Here is an 18,509-nt window from a genome sequence, read left to right as displayed (position 1 = left end):
TCCAATCTAAAAAATGAGTGTAATTTTACTTTCTGCATGGTTCTGTAACCATACATACAGCATTTTGCAGTTACAGATAGCAGTCTCCAATCTGAACGCACTTGAGGTGCTATCATCATTGCTTCACAGAATGAGACTGTCAGTGCAAAGTTCAATGCACTTACTGAAAAAAAAAGATTTGCAGATACACAAGTGCAAGGGAACTTAGAACAGAATAGAATACCTCTTTATTGTCACTGTTACAAGAACAATGAAACACAGTTTGGCATCTTTCTGTAAATCTACACAATAACACAGGCATTTACATTTACACAAGAAAGATATGTACAATTTATACATACACATGCATACATATGGCTACATACATGCATACATACAGATACATACATATATGTATATACACACACACACAAACTTCCACATACACGCTTACATATATATACATACACATACATGAGGAGCATGTGCATTGTGAGGTGCAGTGTGATCAGTGCTATTGCACATTGAGTGTGTGTGTTTGGCGGGGGGGGGGGATACTGTTGCTACTATAATAAATATGGTTATAATAAATACTGTTTAAAGAGGTCATGTCCAAGAGTGTTGGCAGTGCAGTTATCCTCCAATAAGGGCGGAGGTAGGGCATGTTTGACAGCCTGTGGGTAGAAGCTTCTATTGAGTCTGTTTGTCTTTGACCTGATGGACCTGTAGCGTTTACCAGAGGGAAGGGGGGGGAAAGTGAGTGTCGAGGGTGCGAGGGGTCTTTGATGATGATACTGGCTTTCAAAAAGTCTGAAAATATCTAAAGTCCACTTTTCCACCTATCAGGCGGGATTAAAATGTTCTGACAGCAGATTTGTGAAAACTAAGAGCATTACCTGATCAAAATTTGGCCAATCTCACATTTAAGGAATATTAAATCTTTACTGTCTCATCTGAAATGTTGTCCTTGCTCTACAGAAGTTTTACTGAATCTGTTATTTCTTTCTGTATCGCTGCTTGGTTTGGTAACGTGACTCTGAAGAACAAGAATCAGTTGGGACTTTTGGTAAAAACTGCCAGCAAAATCTCAGGGCATTGGCAAGACAGACTTTTGACCATTTATAACAAGCATGCGCTGAGGAAGGCTCATTCTATTGTTAATTGTTTTAACCATTCACTTCACACTGAGTTTAACTTGTTGCCCTCTGGCTGTTGTTTTAGAGTACCTGTGAGGAAGACCAAAAAACTTGAGGTTTCTTTTATCCTTACTGAACCCATCTCTTTAATGGAAAATAACTGTCTTGTGGCTTTTTGTTATTGTTTTGTTTATTCTTATTGTTGCCCTTGGTGCTATACTAATTTCGTGTTGTGGGACAATAAAATATTGAATTGAATTAAGGTCTTCTTGCACACCTCTGGCTGCTATTTTTAGATCACACATTATGCTCCCTTGCACTTGTGTATTTGCAGATCTTGGTTTTTAATTTCAGTAAGTGCACTGAACTTTGCATTGACAGTCTCACTCTGTGGAACAATGATGATAGCACCTCACGTAACGCATTGCCTTCAGGTTTGGAGAATGGTATCTGCAACTGCAAAATGCTGTATGTTTGGTTACAGAACCATGCAAAATGTAAAATTACATTCACTTTTTTAGATTGGATATTTTACTTTTGAGTGTCTAGGATGCCAACCTCTGCCACACCTCGAGGTGGTGACAAAGGACACATTTTACATAGAACAGCAGTTACCAAATTTCAAACTGCATTTACGTCTCATTGTCTGAGCTAATGTTCATGTTTGACCAGCTTTGAAAGCTGAGGCAAACCATTAGTGAGAGTGATTGTCCTGGGAATCACTAGCTCTCTCTGGGCATTGCTTAACTAAGACTGTACTTTTAGAGATCATTTCTATAGTTTTTGACTTGAGAAATGTGTTTCTAGAGTGTATGGTCTCGCTAACCACGGTGATTAGTTGAGATGTTCCCTTTTGAGCATGAAAATGACAGACAACTGTGACTTTGTCATGTGTTTTGTTATTGATGACTGTTCATTGTTTATTTTTGGAGCTTTGACAAAGGGAATATGATCTGAGTGGTTCTAAGAAATGCTGGTGTCATAGCACTAAAAGCACAGGTACAATCAAGTTTCTTCATGTGTAAGTAGAATTCTGTGGTTGTATTAACTAAAAAAACCACAAATGGTTATTTTAGGGACTTTAAACAAATTTTCTTTTTTTAGTGAGTGACAGAGATGAGTCTGTTGAAGAAGAATTTCTTAAACTTGGACTAAATGTTGTCAGTCTACCAGCTCTTCAAGCAAACTTTTTTTGAGAATGCAATTTATTAAAAACAAGGCTTAAACAGAAACAGGCTGTTTACAGCTGATCAAGAGTTTAGGACCACAACTCCAAAAAAACAAACAACCTGTAACCCCATTTTCTCTCTAAACTAGCAGAATTCAAATAAACCTTGACTTCAGGCGCATAATTCTTGTTTTTTCTTTTTTTTTTTTGTTGGATGTGTTTTCTGTCATTAATCAATGTTCATTACTTCTTTTCAGAGCTTTGACAAAGGGAATATGATCTGAGGGGTTATAGGAAATGCTTTAAATATGTTTCACCAAGCTGAGGTTATAGCACTAAAAACACAGGTACAATCATCCCATGCAAGGTAGCCCACGTGGAAATAGAATTCAGTAGTCACCATCACAGTCACCACTTGTAACGCATGTAAAATGTGGACTCTGTCATCAGAGCCAGGTGATAGAAACCTACAGATGTTTGCTGGTTTGGTGCTTAACTCTAATCACTAAAATAAAGCACATTTTAAAAGCAGGTTCAGAGGCTTTTCCGTTCGAAAGAATTAATGTAATTTTACTCTTGGCATGGCTGCGTAACCACTCTGATTGTCAATAACAGACAACACATGAAATAAAACTGTCTATCAGCTTCATGCTCCTCCAGTCTATGTAAAAAACACTGTACAAACATGTAAGAGAGAATGACAGCACTAAATAAAAGAAAAAAAAAACAGGTAAGAGGGATGGTAAATAAAGGTTACAAAGCAATGACTTAATGAAAAAGACTATTTGTTTCAGGTTGAAAAGATTCAAAAGGTTCATGTCTCTGAGTCATTAAGAAGTAAGACTGTGTAAAAGCACCTGGATAACATTTAAGGATGTATAACTTTTTTTTCTTTCTAATTTACTAACCTGACACTCCAACAGTCCTCAGTCCTCTTTTAAGATTTCAGTGCAACAACTAAGATGACTTTTTAACAAGGTAACAGTGTCTGTAACAGAAACTTTAAACACAAGCATCCAAGAAAACAACTAAATCACACTTTACTACTTTTTAACACTCTTATAACCACTCTGATCATGTTCCCTTCCTCAGTGCTCAGCAAAGAGCAATCATCAATGATAGAGAATCAATGAATCATTATTCTCCACCAGCTTCATGCTCAGAAGGAAACATCGTGACTCATCATCGTGGTTAGCGAGACAGTACACTTTTGAAACACATTTCCCAAGTCAGAAACTATAGAAATGATCCCTGAAAGTATAGTCTTAGTGTGCTCACATGTGTAAACTGCATGTGGTTTTCAGTAAAGTCTTCATCAGTCAGGGTTCTTCTCTGCTATTCTATAAACCTTGTGCAGTTGCCATGTCTCGTCCAATCATCTGTGTTTATGCAAAGAACATAAATACAGAGGATGTAAAGAGACAGAGGAGCAAAGAGTGTGCGCATTAGAGGAGCTGCGTAAATCTGCTGTTTGATGAAACCAGAGCAACACACTAGACACAGAGGAGAGAAAATACCAATGTTGGTCAATCCTCTTGCTCCATAACACTGAGACATGCCTCTGAGAACTACCTCTAGTGTGTAGGATGGAAAGGGATGGGACTCGATATTTATGTTTTAGCAGCGTGTTAAGCAGATGTTTTGAAACGCTGCTACAAAGTGTAGTTCGAAACACCCGTGTTACATGACCATAAGTAATATAGGTTTTGGTGCGCTTTGCCCCAGTTTCAACTGCTGGCTTAGTTTCTGCTTAAAAGTTTGACTAGCAGAGTGGAGAACAAAACAGATAATAACATAAATTCCTTGAAATGTTAAAAGTCATCAACTCCAGCAGCAGAAGCAAAGGACAGTTTGCTGATGCAGCTGTGGAGGTCAAAAAATAGCCCACGGCTGCATCTGTTCCAAGGACACATGATCCTTTAGATTGGAAGGAATGATAAGTCATATATCCTCATATTTATAGGTTAGCCTACCTATGTATACTTGCAGCGTTTCCAAGGCTAAAGAGGTAAACTGCCCAAAAAGACACTAACTGAACCCCGAAATATGTTAAACATGACAAATGTAGACATTTGATTTTCTCTTGTTCATCTTCATTTTCCATCAGCATAATTAGCAACATTTGATCACACTTGATGCCACCGTAGTTGAAAAATCTTTTACAAAGCTTACTGGGGCCTACTCAGCCCACATACAAAGTAGCAGGCATTTAAATCTACTGAAGATATGAAAAACATGTTGATCATTAATAATTTGGTATAAGTATCACCGGTTTTGAACTGTGCAAGGCGATTTCACAGAAGTGCCACTGAGAAGTGACATTAAGGAAAGGCTCAGATTGCCATTAACATGGAGTAATACTACTGTAGCAGTGTATAAACCAATCATTCAGTTTCATTTAAACAGTTTTAGTAACCACTCTGATCATATTCCCTTCCTCATTACTCCACAAGGAAGTAAAGACCAGTCATCAATGACAGAGAACATATGAACTGAACCATTGTTCTCTATCTGCTTCACGCTCAGAAAGGAATATCACGACTCTTCATCGTGGTTAGCGAGACCAAACACTTTAGAAACACATTTCTCAAGTTAGAAACTATAGAAATGATCCCTGAAAGTATAGTCTTAGTGTGCTAACATCAGAAAACTGCATCTGCTTTTCTGTGAAGTCTTCATCACTCAGGGTTCCTCTCTGACTTTCAATAAGCTCCGCCTGTTACCACGATTTGGCCAATCATCTGTATTTATGCAAATAATACTGTGTAGCACATCCAATCACATACAAGAGAGAACGGCCAGACTAACAGATCAACTTTATAAAAGTTTTTAGGGAACATGACGTGTAAATAAAAGTAAACAAAAGTGTGATGGTTGCGCCATTCAGTTGAAGCTAAAAAGATTCAAAAGGCCCGCCTCTCACTCACTGACAAATTAGACCAATTGTGTAAGTGTCCCTCAAACATGAAGTACAAAAAATATAAGGTGGTTTAGCAATCTGAGTACATAAATAGACTGTGCTAACTTGCAGGTTCCTTCACATACAGACAGATTATTAGACAACAGAGAGACACAGCTGACCCGACTACTGATATTTTTAACTTATAAAGTTGGCTCATGATTTATGAAGTGAGTGCATCATGAATATGTTTATTATGAATTCTTTAACTGTAGTATAGTAAGCGTAACTAAACATAAAAAGTATAACTACACATCTTTTACACATACATGTTCTGAAATTGTTTTTGTAGACCTGGAATTTAAATGTGCTCTTTTTTGTTCTATGTACAATAAACAAACACATTACTGGACAAAAAGGTTTGATTCAGACCTGTTCTCACTTCATGTTTGAGATTTTTTTTTAACTTCCAATAAAAAAACAATTTCACATGTTTCCGTGGGCCGAATCTATCACTTGAATATCTCAGTAAGGCCTGCAGGTAATCAGTGTGCTAAAGTAGAACTGGGTATTCTTTTTTTATCAGTACGGATTCAGCTAGTCCGGTCTGGCTCGATGCTGAAGGCCTTGGATTCGTCCTCCTCCTTGTGTAATTTGTTCTTAATTTGTTTTTGGGGGAAGGTTTTTGTTTGTTTGTTTTTTCTGTTGTCTATATAAATTTGGTTTTGTTGCCGGAATATATTTTCCTTCCTACACAAAATGCAGCAGTGTCGAAACATCTGTAAGAAAGATTATTGGGATCTACTCAGTCTACATACAAAGTAGGTGAGAATAAAATCCATAAAACTCTCAAAAATGACATGACAATCATGTGTTGATAATAATTATTGATACTTGGGTATGATAAGAAGCCCTGTTTTATATTTTAAAAGTACTGGCTGTACGGTTATTTCACAAAATGGTGTTAACAAAAAGAATGAAGACAACACTTTTATGTAGTACCTGTTCCTGCCACAGGAAACCATCTCTGCTGAAAACATAGCTTTATATGATTTCTTTTGTACCCATTGTAACCACTCTGATCATATTCCCTTCCTCATTACTCCACAAGGAAGTAAAGACCGGTCATCAATGATAGAGAACATATGAACTGAATCATTATTTTCTATCCGCTTCACGCTCAGAAGGGAATATCACAACTCATCATCGTGGTTAGCGAGACCATACACTTTAGAAACACATTCCTCAAGTTAGAAACTATAGAAATGATCCCTGAAAGTATAGTCTTAGTGTATTTACATGTGGAAACTGCATGTGCTTTTCTGTGAAGTCTTCATCACTCAGGGTTCCTCTTTGACATTCAATACGCTCCGCCTGTTACCATGTTTTGGCCAATCAACTGTGTTTATGCAAATAATACTATGTAGCACATCCAATCACTGGATACCTCTAACAATACTGACAGCAAATGTACAGGAGAGAACGGCCAGACTAACAGATCAATTTTATAAAAGTTATTAGGGAACCTGACGTGTAAATAAAGGTTACAAAAGTGACTTTGTGATTGTGGCGACATTCTGTTGAAGCAGAAAAGATTCAAAAGGCCAGTCTCTTACTGACAAATAAGATAGGTTGTGTAAATGTCCCTCAAGCACGAGGGACTTTTTTAATGCACAATTTAAGTACACATGACTTAACAAAAGAGTTAATTTGAGACTTGTTCTAGAGATGAGGTAAACTGTTCCACTGAAACTCAAGCTGCTATTTTAACATTCATCACTGCTATAGATAAAAGTTATCAAAATTAGGTACTTTAATACCATGTATAATTTTTGCACACTATTCGTAACCACTCTGATCATATTCCCTTCCTCATTACTCCACAAGGAAGTAAAGACCGGTCATCAATGATAGAGAACGTATGAACTGAATCATTATTCTCTATCCGCTTCACGCTCAGAAGGGAATATCACGACTCTTCATCGTGGTTAGCGAGACCAAACACTTTAGAAACACATTTCTCAAGTTAGAAACTATAGAAATGATCCCTGAAAGTATAGTCTTAACGAAATTCTGGGTCGAAGCAAGAAGTGATTCTCGGGAACGCCATTCTCACTCACGGTTTATGTCAACTGTTAAACATGACCTAAACGATCAGTCCGCGAGGAGTTAGTAGACTATAACTTTTACAGAGCTACGATTATGCAAGTAGATCTAAAAGTGTGGCTAAAGCTGTTTATTTAAGTTTTAAAATCCAGTTTCCAGTCCCACAATGCTTTGCGAAAGCAATCGCATACATCACTATACGAATTTATTTATTTTCACTCAAAAATCTGTAACAACCGTTATTTTTATTGTTTCCCTTAAATATAAAGTTGTGAATAACATAAAAATTGAAAGACACAATGCGTTGATCATGGAAATAGCAGTAACCTTAAGTTTAAATAAATGTTGTGTGGTGCATCGCTTATTATACTCCTGACATGAATCTGGAAAAGAGGAAGCGTTCCGCTTAGAAACCACTATTACAATTTGTTTAATTAAAAAAAAAGTTTAAACTTGTAACAATTGGTTAAAATATTAACGATACATAAATCACAAAAAAGAGACACGTCTATTGTTTTTTCTTTTGTAATATAAGACGTCGAATCTGTACGTGTAGCACCGCAGCTACCCTTGTTACGACACACGAGGGCAGCATTTCATTGGCTAACAGAGTTTAATCGTCACGCGATATTCAATGTTTAGAAGACTGCCAAAATTTATATTTCGGTTAATTTTTGCTTAAAATAATAAAAATAAAAAGAACTCCGTTACATTAGTACACAACATCCTAGAAAAACTCACTAGGCGTCGAATGACTTCAACACGGACGCCTAACTTTAACTGAAAAAGCTAGGTGAAATAGTTTCACCTTCAACTAAAAGCAACACACTAAGGGCGAAAACTAAAATAAAAGTGCGCCACAAAAGGCTCAGTCGACAGTATTTTTAACTACATTTTAAACAGGCTGTAGCTAATTATCGGCTAACATAAATGTTTTCACCCAGAGACACCACGCCTCCATCTCAATTTTCTTTCTATAAAAATATTTTTAATCATCTTTGAAACAAACTACTCACCAGCATGTTGTCCAACAGCACATTCGCTTTGTCTTAAAGAAACAGTCTCAATTTTTAAAAGCTTTAAAATAAAGCCAGATAGCCAGGAGACTCCCCAGTTATTAACGTTTTGTTTTGTTGCGCATGCTCAGGGACAGAGAAGAAATTCGCGTGTTTTCTTAAAATAGTTTATTCGTGCATGAAATTAATCAAACAAACGCACTCGTTACATTTAAATGATCGTTTTAAATATCAGAACAATTTATAATACATTAAGACAATTCAACTTGATGTTCCAATTATCAGACATATGTCATGCTAAGACAACGTGTAGTCATCAATGCATAAGTTTTGTATTTGAAATTAAAAGCTCAAAAACTCGTGAATTGCTTTGGAAAAGGGGGGTGGATCAAAGGCACCTATGTGTGCATCTACTTATGAATACTAGGAAACCAGGAAACACGAAAGAGGCAAAAACATTCACCCCGAAAAAATATTGAAATACATTTTTCATACCAAGACCTGCTGTAGTATTAAGATAATAAAGCATTCCTAACTGCAACAGTAGTGTGAGTCATACTGTTCGTGCAACAAAAAGTAAGGGGTTAGATGGAACTACTGCTTAACATAATATAAATGAGTTGAGGACATTACAGATCCACAACATATTCAATTAATTATATAGTTTCAGCAACATGCAGGTTTCATATTGTATAACTGTTATCAGTTTTATATGGATGTTACTTTAATCCCCTAGAACTCATTTAAAGATTCTTGTGCTCCTATAGATTGCAGTGCTGTAGCGGAACTAACAAAGCAAGTTTTTAATAAATGCAATAATTAAAGTAAAGAAAGCAACTTTTGGGCCTATAGATTTCAGGGTGTTAACCAAAAGTTCTCCTCCTTATTATAAAAAACAAAATGACAAAGTTCCCACCATTGTGGAGGTATCGCGTTAGAACAGACATTAAATTTCTATCGTAACAAATCAACATTTAACTACATGTAAATCATACCCAGGATAACTGACATCAGATCAATGGATGGATGGATGACTGGAAACAGGGCAACAAAAAAAAAAAAGACAAAAAGAATGACACTTATTATCATCACAGAGAGAATCAGTCGGCTTTGTGCGGTCATGCTTGCAGTAATCACATATGTACAGTCTGAAGGTCGACAGGAGAACTGCTCCACAAATACTGGCTCCTCCTGATTAATTAACGTCGAAGCTCCATCAGATTTCGTCCACTCTCTATGGCTCCTTGTACCTCCTCCACAACAGGTGCACCTGTCTCCGGGCCTCAGAGCGAACACATCTGGAGAAGGAGGTGTGCTGTCTGCCCTTCACCTGGTAACCACAGAGCAATCGGACGCAGTTCACTTCAACAACTCACTACCTTTAAACTTTATTCAAAATGTACAGTCAACTAAAATATGGCAACTACTGGGACACAGTGGCAGTTTTTAAAGTATCACAGTGGAGTAAAATGCCCTCAGATATTACTGAAGATATTCAGCAACCTACTGCTCCTACTCTTACACATACAGGTTCACAAAACATTGTACAGTATACTCTATGAATTATATGAAAACCCATTCTGTAGATACATTGTAATAAGGCTAAACAGTTCAGGTGAATCAGACACGCAAAAGAAGTCATAATCCAGACTGAATTCAAGTCAAGAAACTACCTGCAACTCTAGAAATAACAACGAACAAACTCCTTGAACTGTAGCTGTTAGTGATACTTATCTGCTTGCCAGCTCCTTCTTCAGACAGGACCTGAAGGAGGTAGCACGCTCCACAGCTTTATAGCCCTGAGATGTGTGTAGACAGCCAGAGTGAGGCAGGAAGACAGGAAAACAATCGCAAAAGTGGTGGGCACATGGAAGGTGAGAAAAACAAAAGTATAAGTGTGGTAAATTCATGACAATAGGGAAAAAAACATGGGTTAGAAAGGAGATGAAGAGAGAGGTACATCAGCAAAGTAAGGACAAAAGAGAACACTGTTAAAAAGCCAAGACAGTGAGGCCAAGACAGCATCAAAAGGGACATACGGGACCATATAAAGTGCAACATCCAGGCCTACAGTGGTGCCAAGTTTATTATCACATGACAACCTCTGTAGAAAAAAAGGATCTGAGCAGTGTTATTGCATCAAAATCCACCACTGGGGGGCAGTATGGCCTTTTCTGACAGCATCACCAAATTGCTTATAGGTGATTTCCAACCCACAAGCCTTCAAATTATCTTCCATTTAAGCTTTTTTTGTTACATTCCTGATGCTTACTAAAAGTTTTTCATCAATATTTTTAACCCTGTTATCATGTGTGTATGTTAAATGCATTTTTCTTTTGTTTTGGGTAACTGTTGATTTACCTTAACTACTTGACTGCAACTGAAGAGCACAACCAGTCATGAGTAAAGGATGGCTTAGTTGTACCAGCAGAACTTCTTCTACAAAAAAGGTTTAAGAAACAGCTGAATAACAATAATAATTGTAGTTTTGGATTTCCTGTTTTTTTGTTACTCTGTGACACTAAGTCCTGGCACAGGTAAAGCTAGTTTGCATTTAAGGTAGAGACTGATTTGTTATTCTATAATGAAACAGGCAACAAGAAGCTCCCATGTTTTAAATTTCAGCTCTTCTTTTTTGAATCTAAAATGCTCAAGAAATAACACATCCTATAGCTTTAAATCCCTGTAATTTGTTTATGTGGCTAACTTTGAAATTGTAACTTCACCTCGACCAAGTTTTTGGGTAATGCTGGATGTCAGAGTTTATACTTGAGAACCCAGATGCTTGGACTACACCGTTCTTCTGGTCCTCTGGGTGCCACCAAAACAGCTTTGACCCACTAAAGCAAGGCGTGCACACAACCTGGTATCATGACATAGCGTGTAATAGACACGCCGGTCCACAGTGTCCATTTCACACTTTGCCTCTCCAAAGCGTGAAATGGGCACGCATGCAGAAGCTGCAGTAAGCTGCAGTACCAGTAGAGGGAGATATTTCATTTCAGGCCAACATGAAAATAATCAAAGTAAAGCATTTAAAGAGACATTACTAATGCATTCATGAGCAAATTAGCCACTTAGCTTAATAATTTCTGGCATAGTGGGAGCTTAGAATGTACTTTATACCTTTCTTGGTCACTGTGGACTTTATGGCTTTACATATATTTTCTTCCCTTGTTGCAACTTGCGTCTCCATTTCATGCTTTAGAGAGGTAAAGTGTGAACTGGACACAGCAGACCAGTGTGTCTATTACACGCTTTGCTGTCATAGGCTGTGAAGGCGCCTCGTGGTATCTGGAAGTTCAGCAGCAGATCTTTTAGGTTCTGTAGGTTGTTTGTGTTAATGGAGTATGTGCCCATGTGCCCATGTGCGGTTCAGTTGGGCTCAGGCATGCTACACATGTACAGTTCATCTGTAGCTTACATCTGGCCATAGAACTCCCAAACTATAGCTGCCTTTGGGTGCTCAGTACTCAGGCAGAGTATAAGGCAACTGGTCAAGTGGGAGTACACCCTAAATCTTAATGAGAAACCTGTCTCTTTGTAAGTGCTCTGGAACCCACTTGACCTCAGACCTTTCTGCGAAGGGAGGTATATTTCTCAAAAGTGGTTCCTTTTTCGTGTCCTGGTGACTGGCTGTGCTTCAAACTTTTTCTAAACAAAGATTTTTCAGTTGGAGCTGAGTGCACTTTTTCTCAAAAAGAAGGAAGTTCTTTACCCTGGCTCCCCTGTGCAGCCGGTCCTTCATGATACCAATGAACTCTTTGTAGGACAGCTGGTCATCGTGATCGACATCGAAGATCTTGAAGATGGTGTTTACAAGGTGACGTGTCAGCTTGAGCCCTGTGGCCACATACACCGCTCTGGCAAACTCATCTATCAGGGGAGAAAGTAAAAATGACTTTGATCATTTGTCTAAGTGCAGCTGAGTGAAAAACCTGAAGGAGAAAACACAGCATCAGTGAGTGTAAGCAGAGACCTTCAGTGCCCGCATTTCAAGCTCAATACAGTTTTAATACCTTGTCCAATGGAGCGTGCAGCAAAGTTATACATCTGCATGGCAATGGCAAAGTCTTCAAGGTTGTTGAGAAACTGGAAGAAGGATCTGAACTCATCAAAGGTGATTCCCTGAAACACAAGTAGAAACAGTTAACAAAACAACTGCAGGGAGAGGTACTGGACAGAAAGAAGCTTGGAAATGACAAATATCGTTTGAGCGAGACTGTGAAGGTGCATTTAAGTGGCGTGCATACAGCATTCCTCAAAGTGCATCTAGTCATCTGTCTGAAAAATTAAAAAGCTAAATGATTATTCAAGCGATTCCATGACATGGCCTCATGAAGGACGTAAGAAGTCATTCATGGGGTTAACCATCGTATGTGTGTATGATGTGGAAAATTTTTCGTTTTCCTCAGTGGCTTTGGCTTAATTCTCAAATTGCAGTTAAAGTTCGTATGAGAAATCTTTTACAGCATTTTGTTATTCAGAAAGAGCTGCTCTCTATACAGTGGCATTTTCAAATGTTTCAATACAATTTGGCAAATCACTAAGCAGAACACTTATTGATTCTTTTTGGAATATAAAACTCTGTTTATTTTTTACTGTATAAAATGTTGTGTTGACTCATCACATGCAGAATAGTCCAGCTAATTGTCCACATGTTTAGGTCAGTAGTGTAAGTAATAAGAGTAAGTGTAAGCAGTGTTGGGAAGGTTACTTTTAAAATGTATTCCACTACAGAATACAGAATACATGCCCCAAAACGTATTTTGTAACGTATTCCGTTACGTTACTCAATGAGAGTAACGTATTCTGAATACTTTGGATTACCTATTACATTATCATGCTTTTTTACAACTACATGAATGTACTATTGCTGTGTGATTTATTACTTTTACTGAAGGTTATTCGCCATACCAATACCAATCAGATGTTTAAATCTTAATATAAAATGAGTAACAGCAGGTTGACGTTAGGTAAGGCTACACTTTTTGCAGCGATCTCGTATAGAAAACTATTCAGCACGTATATAAAACAGGTCCGCGGCTCTGAACCGTAGTAAAGCGACCTCTGGCTAATACGTCAGGTTCGTGTCGGGCTCGTGGCCGAAAACTAGCTTTACTTGGTTGTTTGCTGTGCGTTGAAAGGCTGCTCCAACTGAACTTATTGTTTTGGAGAAAAACACGAAAAAAGTGTATAGTCGAGTCTTAATAGCTTACTTACAACTGGGCTCATCAGGCACTCTTTTTGGCTGCAGTTGTTATTATTATATATACATGCTTCCAGCTCCCGTTTCTGCTTGGTGACAACTCGTACTTTTCCTTTTACTCGCTCCTCGCGCTCACAGACACACAAGGGTATGGCAGTTCATTCTCCCTGCAGCACGGACTACACTGCCCATGAGGCTACATTCTTTAGGGCTATGCCTGTAACACTCTGCCTATTGCCTTCATATGAAATCATTTTTGTGAATCATTTTTTTAAATATTCACATCATTATGCGGGCTGCAAGTAGAGGTGACATGGGCCGCGAGATTGAGACGCAGGCATTAGTTACTCATATTTTGTATTTTAAATACGTAACATGTATTCCGTTACTCCCCAACACTGAGTGTAAGAGATCTTATGTGTTTTTTCTGTCTCTGCCCATTAAAATGGAACTACCATAAAAATGAGAGACTCTTCAATTCTCTAATTGTGAGAAAACAGACAAACAAATTCAGCAGAGGTTCAGATGATTCCTTCTACTACAAAAGATTTTCAGTTTTATTCTGTTCATTGTATAGTGCTGTGTTGTCAGTCAGTTTTTCCTTACGTGCTATGCAAATGTATAGGTCTTTTGCTTTACAAATTAGAATGTAAAACACTGCGCCCCTGAAATCAGCATGTGAATAGAGTCACTAGGACATGCTGTAGTTGTCACTAATCCTTGGAAAAAATATTAGCCTTGTATTGTTGGCACTCAGTGTCAGAGACACATGAATTGTGCAGGTTAACTATAGTGTTTTTCTGCATGCATGAGCTGTTTAAGGAAATGCATTTTTTCAGCTTCTGTGACCTTCAGATATGTTTGGAGAAATATACCAAAGCAGTTGAAAAAAACAGTAAAACACATTGCAGTGTTTCATCTCCGTAAAGTAGCATAAAGTGAAAACCAATTGGAATGTACAGTCTAATTGTTGGGATGGCATGTGTTCATACATTGAGCATTCACCCAGCACTAACAAAGGATATAAAGGATATTGTGTATTTCATATCATGAATAACCAAAGTCCATCTGAGCAAATGGTTGTGAGGTGCACCTCATGCTCTTTGCTGTGAACTTGCTGTAACCCTATAACAGATGCATAATTCAGAAGATAAAATATTATTAATCAAATAACTAAATGGTTTTTTTTTAAATTACATGATGAAATGTAGATTAAAATAAATACAAATAATTAAAATACAACAGCTTGCTGTGTATCTTAACCTTGACATTGCTTATATGAAGAAAAAAAGAGAAGGTGGCAAATTAACTTAATAGCAGGATAGACTGACAGATTGTAACTGCAGGTTGTGAATTATACGAGGCAGAGACCAACCTCCTGCTTCTTCCACAGCATGAAAAGGAAAGAAGGCAGGGACAGAAATAGAGACGGGTTGCATAAGGACTACATGCCAAAGTCTAGCTAGATAGCACAGCTAGATAGATAGATAGCACAGCTAGATAGATAGATAGATAGATAGATAGCACAGCTAGATAGATAGATAGCACAGCTAGATAGCACAGCTAGATAGCATAGATAGCATAGATAGATAGATAGATAGATAGATAGATAGATAGATAGATAGATAGATAGATAGATAGATAGATGCAACTGAAAGTGTAGTGAAATGTGTGTTTTTGTGTGTGACATGTAGTGAAGCAATTGAGCGCTCAAGTGTGGAAAGCCACAACAGCCTCAGGCAGAGACAACAGTTTGAAATTACAGGTACTCTAGATGTCTAGAAGGTAGAAGCTCCCATACAGGAAGGAAGAATTTCATTATTATTTCATTACTGATCAATGAATTGTCCAGTAAATAACTGTGCGCACATGTATACTGTACCTTTTCATCAGGTATACACTGGCGGACATTTTCCAGATAGGCACTAATGTTTTCCACGTTTGTGAATCGCAGCAGGATTTTGGCAAAGTCTTCTTCACTGATAGTCGTCATACCTTTAGAGTAAGTCAGGAACTCAATTTCCAACACCTCTGTCTGGAGGTTATCCATAAATCTGAAAATAGAAAGAAAGGACAGTAAAAAAGACAAAAAGAGAATTGTTCTATAAATCATCCATTCTGCCATGTGGTTAATACTGTTAGCGTTAGCACTCTTTCGGTTCTAGTACCTGTAGAAGTCATCAAAGGTAAGCTCTGCCTTCCCCTTCTTCCCAAAGAAATGGACCAGTAGTGTGGTGTCAATTGTGATGCTATCATCTGCTCGCTATCAAAGAGAGAGAGAGAGAGTGATACGAGAGACGATCAGTGACTAAATGACAAACCTCAAGCGTCATGGGTGGAGAAGGACGAGTCCATCATTAGACCAACATGGCCACCGCTGTGCCAGATTAGCAGGAAGCAGGGTTCTATTGCACGTGTGCAAAACGTGCACTGGATGAGCATTACAAATTACATTACAAATTACATCACAAATTTCAGTCACAGTCATCAGCTCAGACAAACAGTCAACAGCCATCATGAAATCAAACTTACCAGTCTAGGAAGCATAATATGATGTGAAAAACAGTCAGAAGAGCCAAATAAAAATTTACAAGCAAACTGAAGTAAAGCAGGTAAGTAAAGAAGGGAAGTCAGATTATATCTATTAAAGAAATCATTCTCTATGCAGTCTAGACTGGTGAGTAGTCATGCTGTAGCAGCGTGAAACACAGACTGATACAATGTTAAGGAGTACTCAAGTATCAGCCCAAATAAAGAGAAGGCGGTAAGATCATAAGTCATGCCTACATTCACAGAGCCAGTGTGAAGGTAACGGTGGAGGTGAACAAGAATGCAGGAGGAAGGAAGACAACACTTTAAACAGGTGGAGTTCATTAAGGACAGAGAAACAGACGAGGTAAGCAGAAGACATGAAAGGAAAAGAAGACTTGTGGAAGAGCAACTAAGTGCAACACAGACAAATACATGACAAAGACACATCCCATGCATTTCTTCGCAAATGCCACATTGACACACCTAAACAGAACCTCAAGTCACCAAAAGCAACACTAAACAAAAACCACATAAGCACAAGTGCAGAGATTTTGTGAGCCGATTCCACCTTTTTCCGTCATCAGATGTGTTTGGTTGCATATCCTTCTAGTCTCCCTTGAGTGTGTGTTGACTCTGTGACCCAGGTCATTTAAAATCCATTCAATGAGCTTTGGGTTGTTTCGACTGTTTGCTCTAGCTTTAATCTGCTGGTTAACACCTTGTTTAAAGCAAAGTGACACAATTAGGATTTTAAGCCTTTGCAGAAACTTAATCTAAGTATTTAGTTCACTATTTTCTGTTCATACACAGTAACATACTTGTATCTTTCAGAAAAAGGTGACTTTTGAGCAGTTCCAGAAATGAATCAGGCAGCATCAGGACAAAAAAGAGAGGAATTCAAATACACATCTTCTCTCTATTGACCTGTCATGCCCCACCCAGCCAACCTTCATTTCCAATCTTTCACCATGCTGAGGAATACGCAGACATAAGATTAAATAAAATCTCATGTCCTTCTAAGAAGGAGCATTTATGGCATTTCAGTCATCATCATAAATATCATCATCACCACGATGCCATTCGTGGTTCTACCTCAAGAGTAAAATCCTAAAATCCAGTGTGGGACAAGAAGAAAATGTGAAACAAGATCACACGTTTATTTAAGGGACAAAATATCAAGATTTGTTTTGTGATTTGTTTGGTGTCACACAGTGAATATTCATTCAGTCAGTCAGAAATGTCTGTAAGTGAGCTGCAGTCTTTCTGATAGAGAGGAAACCATCCCCACGGATAAGAATGAAAAAAAGTGATCTTACAAAAAACAACTGATGTGACAAAAGTCATTAGAATTTTGCTGGGCATTTACCGGGCTACATTTTAGGCTTTTATTAAATTGTTGTTATGTATGAATTAATAAAAACAACTAAAAACTCTACTGGTTAAAGTAAATCGTGTTTCAATTACAGATTCTTTTGGTCATCAATGCACAATATTAACAATAAGCTGCAGGAAGATGCAGATGTTCAAGGCAGTAAAATTCTTAAATGTATGGTAGATTAAACTGGAACCACACTGGTAACTCACACAATAAAAATGTCTTGTGAGAAACAAGCATTAAAAGTAAACACTGTAGTAAGACCACTCTTAGCTTTTGGTCTGTTGCTGATTCACTTAAGAGTCTGGTCTTTCAGTCTTTGATTAGGGACAAAGGAAGATTTCCTTTGTGTAAACACAAGACAAACTGAAACAATTACAGACTTATCATTGCTGTGTCTAAGTTTTCTGTGTCTCATTTACTAGACGTTCTTTTCATTAAGTCTCTGATTACGGACAAACAGGACAAAATTTGTTTTGCTCTTTTATCTCTGAACTGACGCATTACTGTCTTTATGACACATGAGCTGTTCATACATCTAGACAGTATCCAGGTGGTGTGTCTCTGCCTCTCTTCCCTCCCACGTGGAGTTCCCTTAATTCTGTTTTGTTGTTTTGAACTCAAAACAAGGAAATCATTTCGCATTATCTTTATTCAAAACTATTGTGACTGAGGAGTTTATGTATCTGGTGGGTGTCTATTCACCGCTGCAGTGAGTTATCAGCTGTTGCACAAAGACTTGTACTAAATGTATTTCAGGAGTCTTCAAGATATATTTTGAAAAAGGATGGATCCACAGCTACAGGAAGTAAAGCCTGCAAATGAGTGGAATACACTATGGTTGGAGTGATATTTACTGAAGTGTACAAACTAGCAAGGGAAATTACTTAGATTACTTAGATTGATTGTACACTGTGGGTGTAGGATATAACACCAGTTATCTGAGCTTTGTTAAAAATAGAACATGTGGTTAAAAATTAATTACTAAAGCTACATTAAGAGATTTTTGACCACTACTTTGGTCACTACCAATTCCTCCATTAACTTTAATTAAGATTTTTCACAAAAGAAGCTCCCGATGCTGCTAAA

At 37.8% G+C, this 18,509-nt stretch overlaps 1 protein-coding gene, 4 non-coding genes and 1 pseudogene across 8 annotated transcripts in view; 1 reads left to right on the top strand and 5 right to left on the bottom strand.

The window, feature by feature from the left end:
- The first annotated feature begins 1,864 nt into the window (after nucleotides 1–1,864).
- LOC146668429 (small nucleolar RNA U3) lies at nucleotides 1,865–2,077 on the top strand. The gene has a single exon (XR_014912197.1). It is a non-coding gene; the product is annotated as a small nucleolar RNA U3 (small nucleolar RNA).
- Nucleotides 2,078–3,347: 1,270 nt separating this feature from the next.
- On the bottom strand, nucleotides 3,348–3,550 carry LOC146668428 (small nucleolar RNA U3; annotated as a pseudogene).
- A 1,147-nt stretch (nucleotides 3,551–4,697) lies between these two features.
- LOC146668427 (small nucleolar RNA U3) lies at nucleotides 4,698–4,913 on the bottom strand. The gene has a single exon (XR_014912194.1). It is a non-coding gene; the product is annotated as a small nucleolar RNA U3 (small nucleolar RNA).
- A 1,341-nt stretch (nucleotides 4,914–6,254) lies between these two features.
- LOC146668426 (small nucleolar RNA U3) lies at nucleotides 6,255–6,470 on the bottom strand. Its single transcript, XR_014912193.1, has one exon. It is a non-coding gene; the product is annotated as a small nucleolar RNA U3 (small nucleolar RNA).
- Nucleotides 6,471–7,030: 560 nt separating this feature from the next.
- On the bottom strand, nucleotides 7,031–7,246 carry LOC146668425 (small nucleolar RNA U3). Its single transcript, XR_014912192.1, has one exon. It is a non-coding gene; the product is annotated as a small nucleolar RNA U3 (small nucleolar RNA).
- Nucleotides 7,247–9,083: 1,837 nt separating this feature from the next.
- Nucleotides 9,084–18,509, bottom strand: part of micu3a (mitochondrial calcium uptake 3a) — a 41,283-nt gene continuing 31,857 nt past the window's right edge. For 2 of the 4 annotated variants that reach the window (XM_085410332.1, XM_085410334.1), the window contains 6 exons: nucleotides 15,682–15,776; nucleotides 15,396–15,567; nucleotides 12,324–12,432; nucleotides 12,023–12,180; nucleotides 10,039–10,103; nucleotides 9,084–9,637 (listed from right to left, as the gene is read on the bottom strand). In XM_085410332.1, coding sequence (XP_085266458.1) covers nucleotides 9,631–9,637; nucleotides 10,039–10,103; nucleotides 12,023–12,180; nucleotides 12,324–12,432; nucleotides 15,396–15,567; nucleotides 15,682–15,776 — 606 coding nt within the window. In that variant the 3' untranslated portion in view covers nucleotides 9,084–9,630. Of the gene's footprint in view, nucleotides 9,638–10,034; nucleotides 10,104–12,022; nucleotides 12,181–12,323; nucleotides 12,433–15,395; nucleotides 15,568–15,681; nucleotides 15,777–18,509 lie in introns of those variants that run through there. The other 2 variants (XM_085410335.1, XM_085410333.1) reach the window with 2 other exon arrangements.

Source organism: Rhamphochromis longiceps, linkage group LG6 (assembly GCF_057381845.1).
Source record: "Rhamphochromis longiceps isolate RC_006_pf linkage group LG6, R_longiceps_female_GT1.1, whole genome shotgun sequence".
Taxonomy (NCBI): domain Eukaryota; kingdom Metazoa; phylum Chordata; class Actinopteri; order Cichliformes; family Cichlidae; genus Rhamphochromis; species Rhamphochromis longiceps.
The sequence above is the reverse complement of the archived record's forward strand: the minus strand, read 5'-3'. Positions and strand labels throughout refer to the sequence as shown.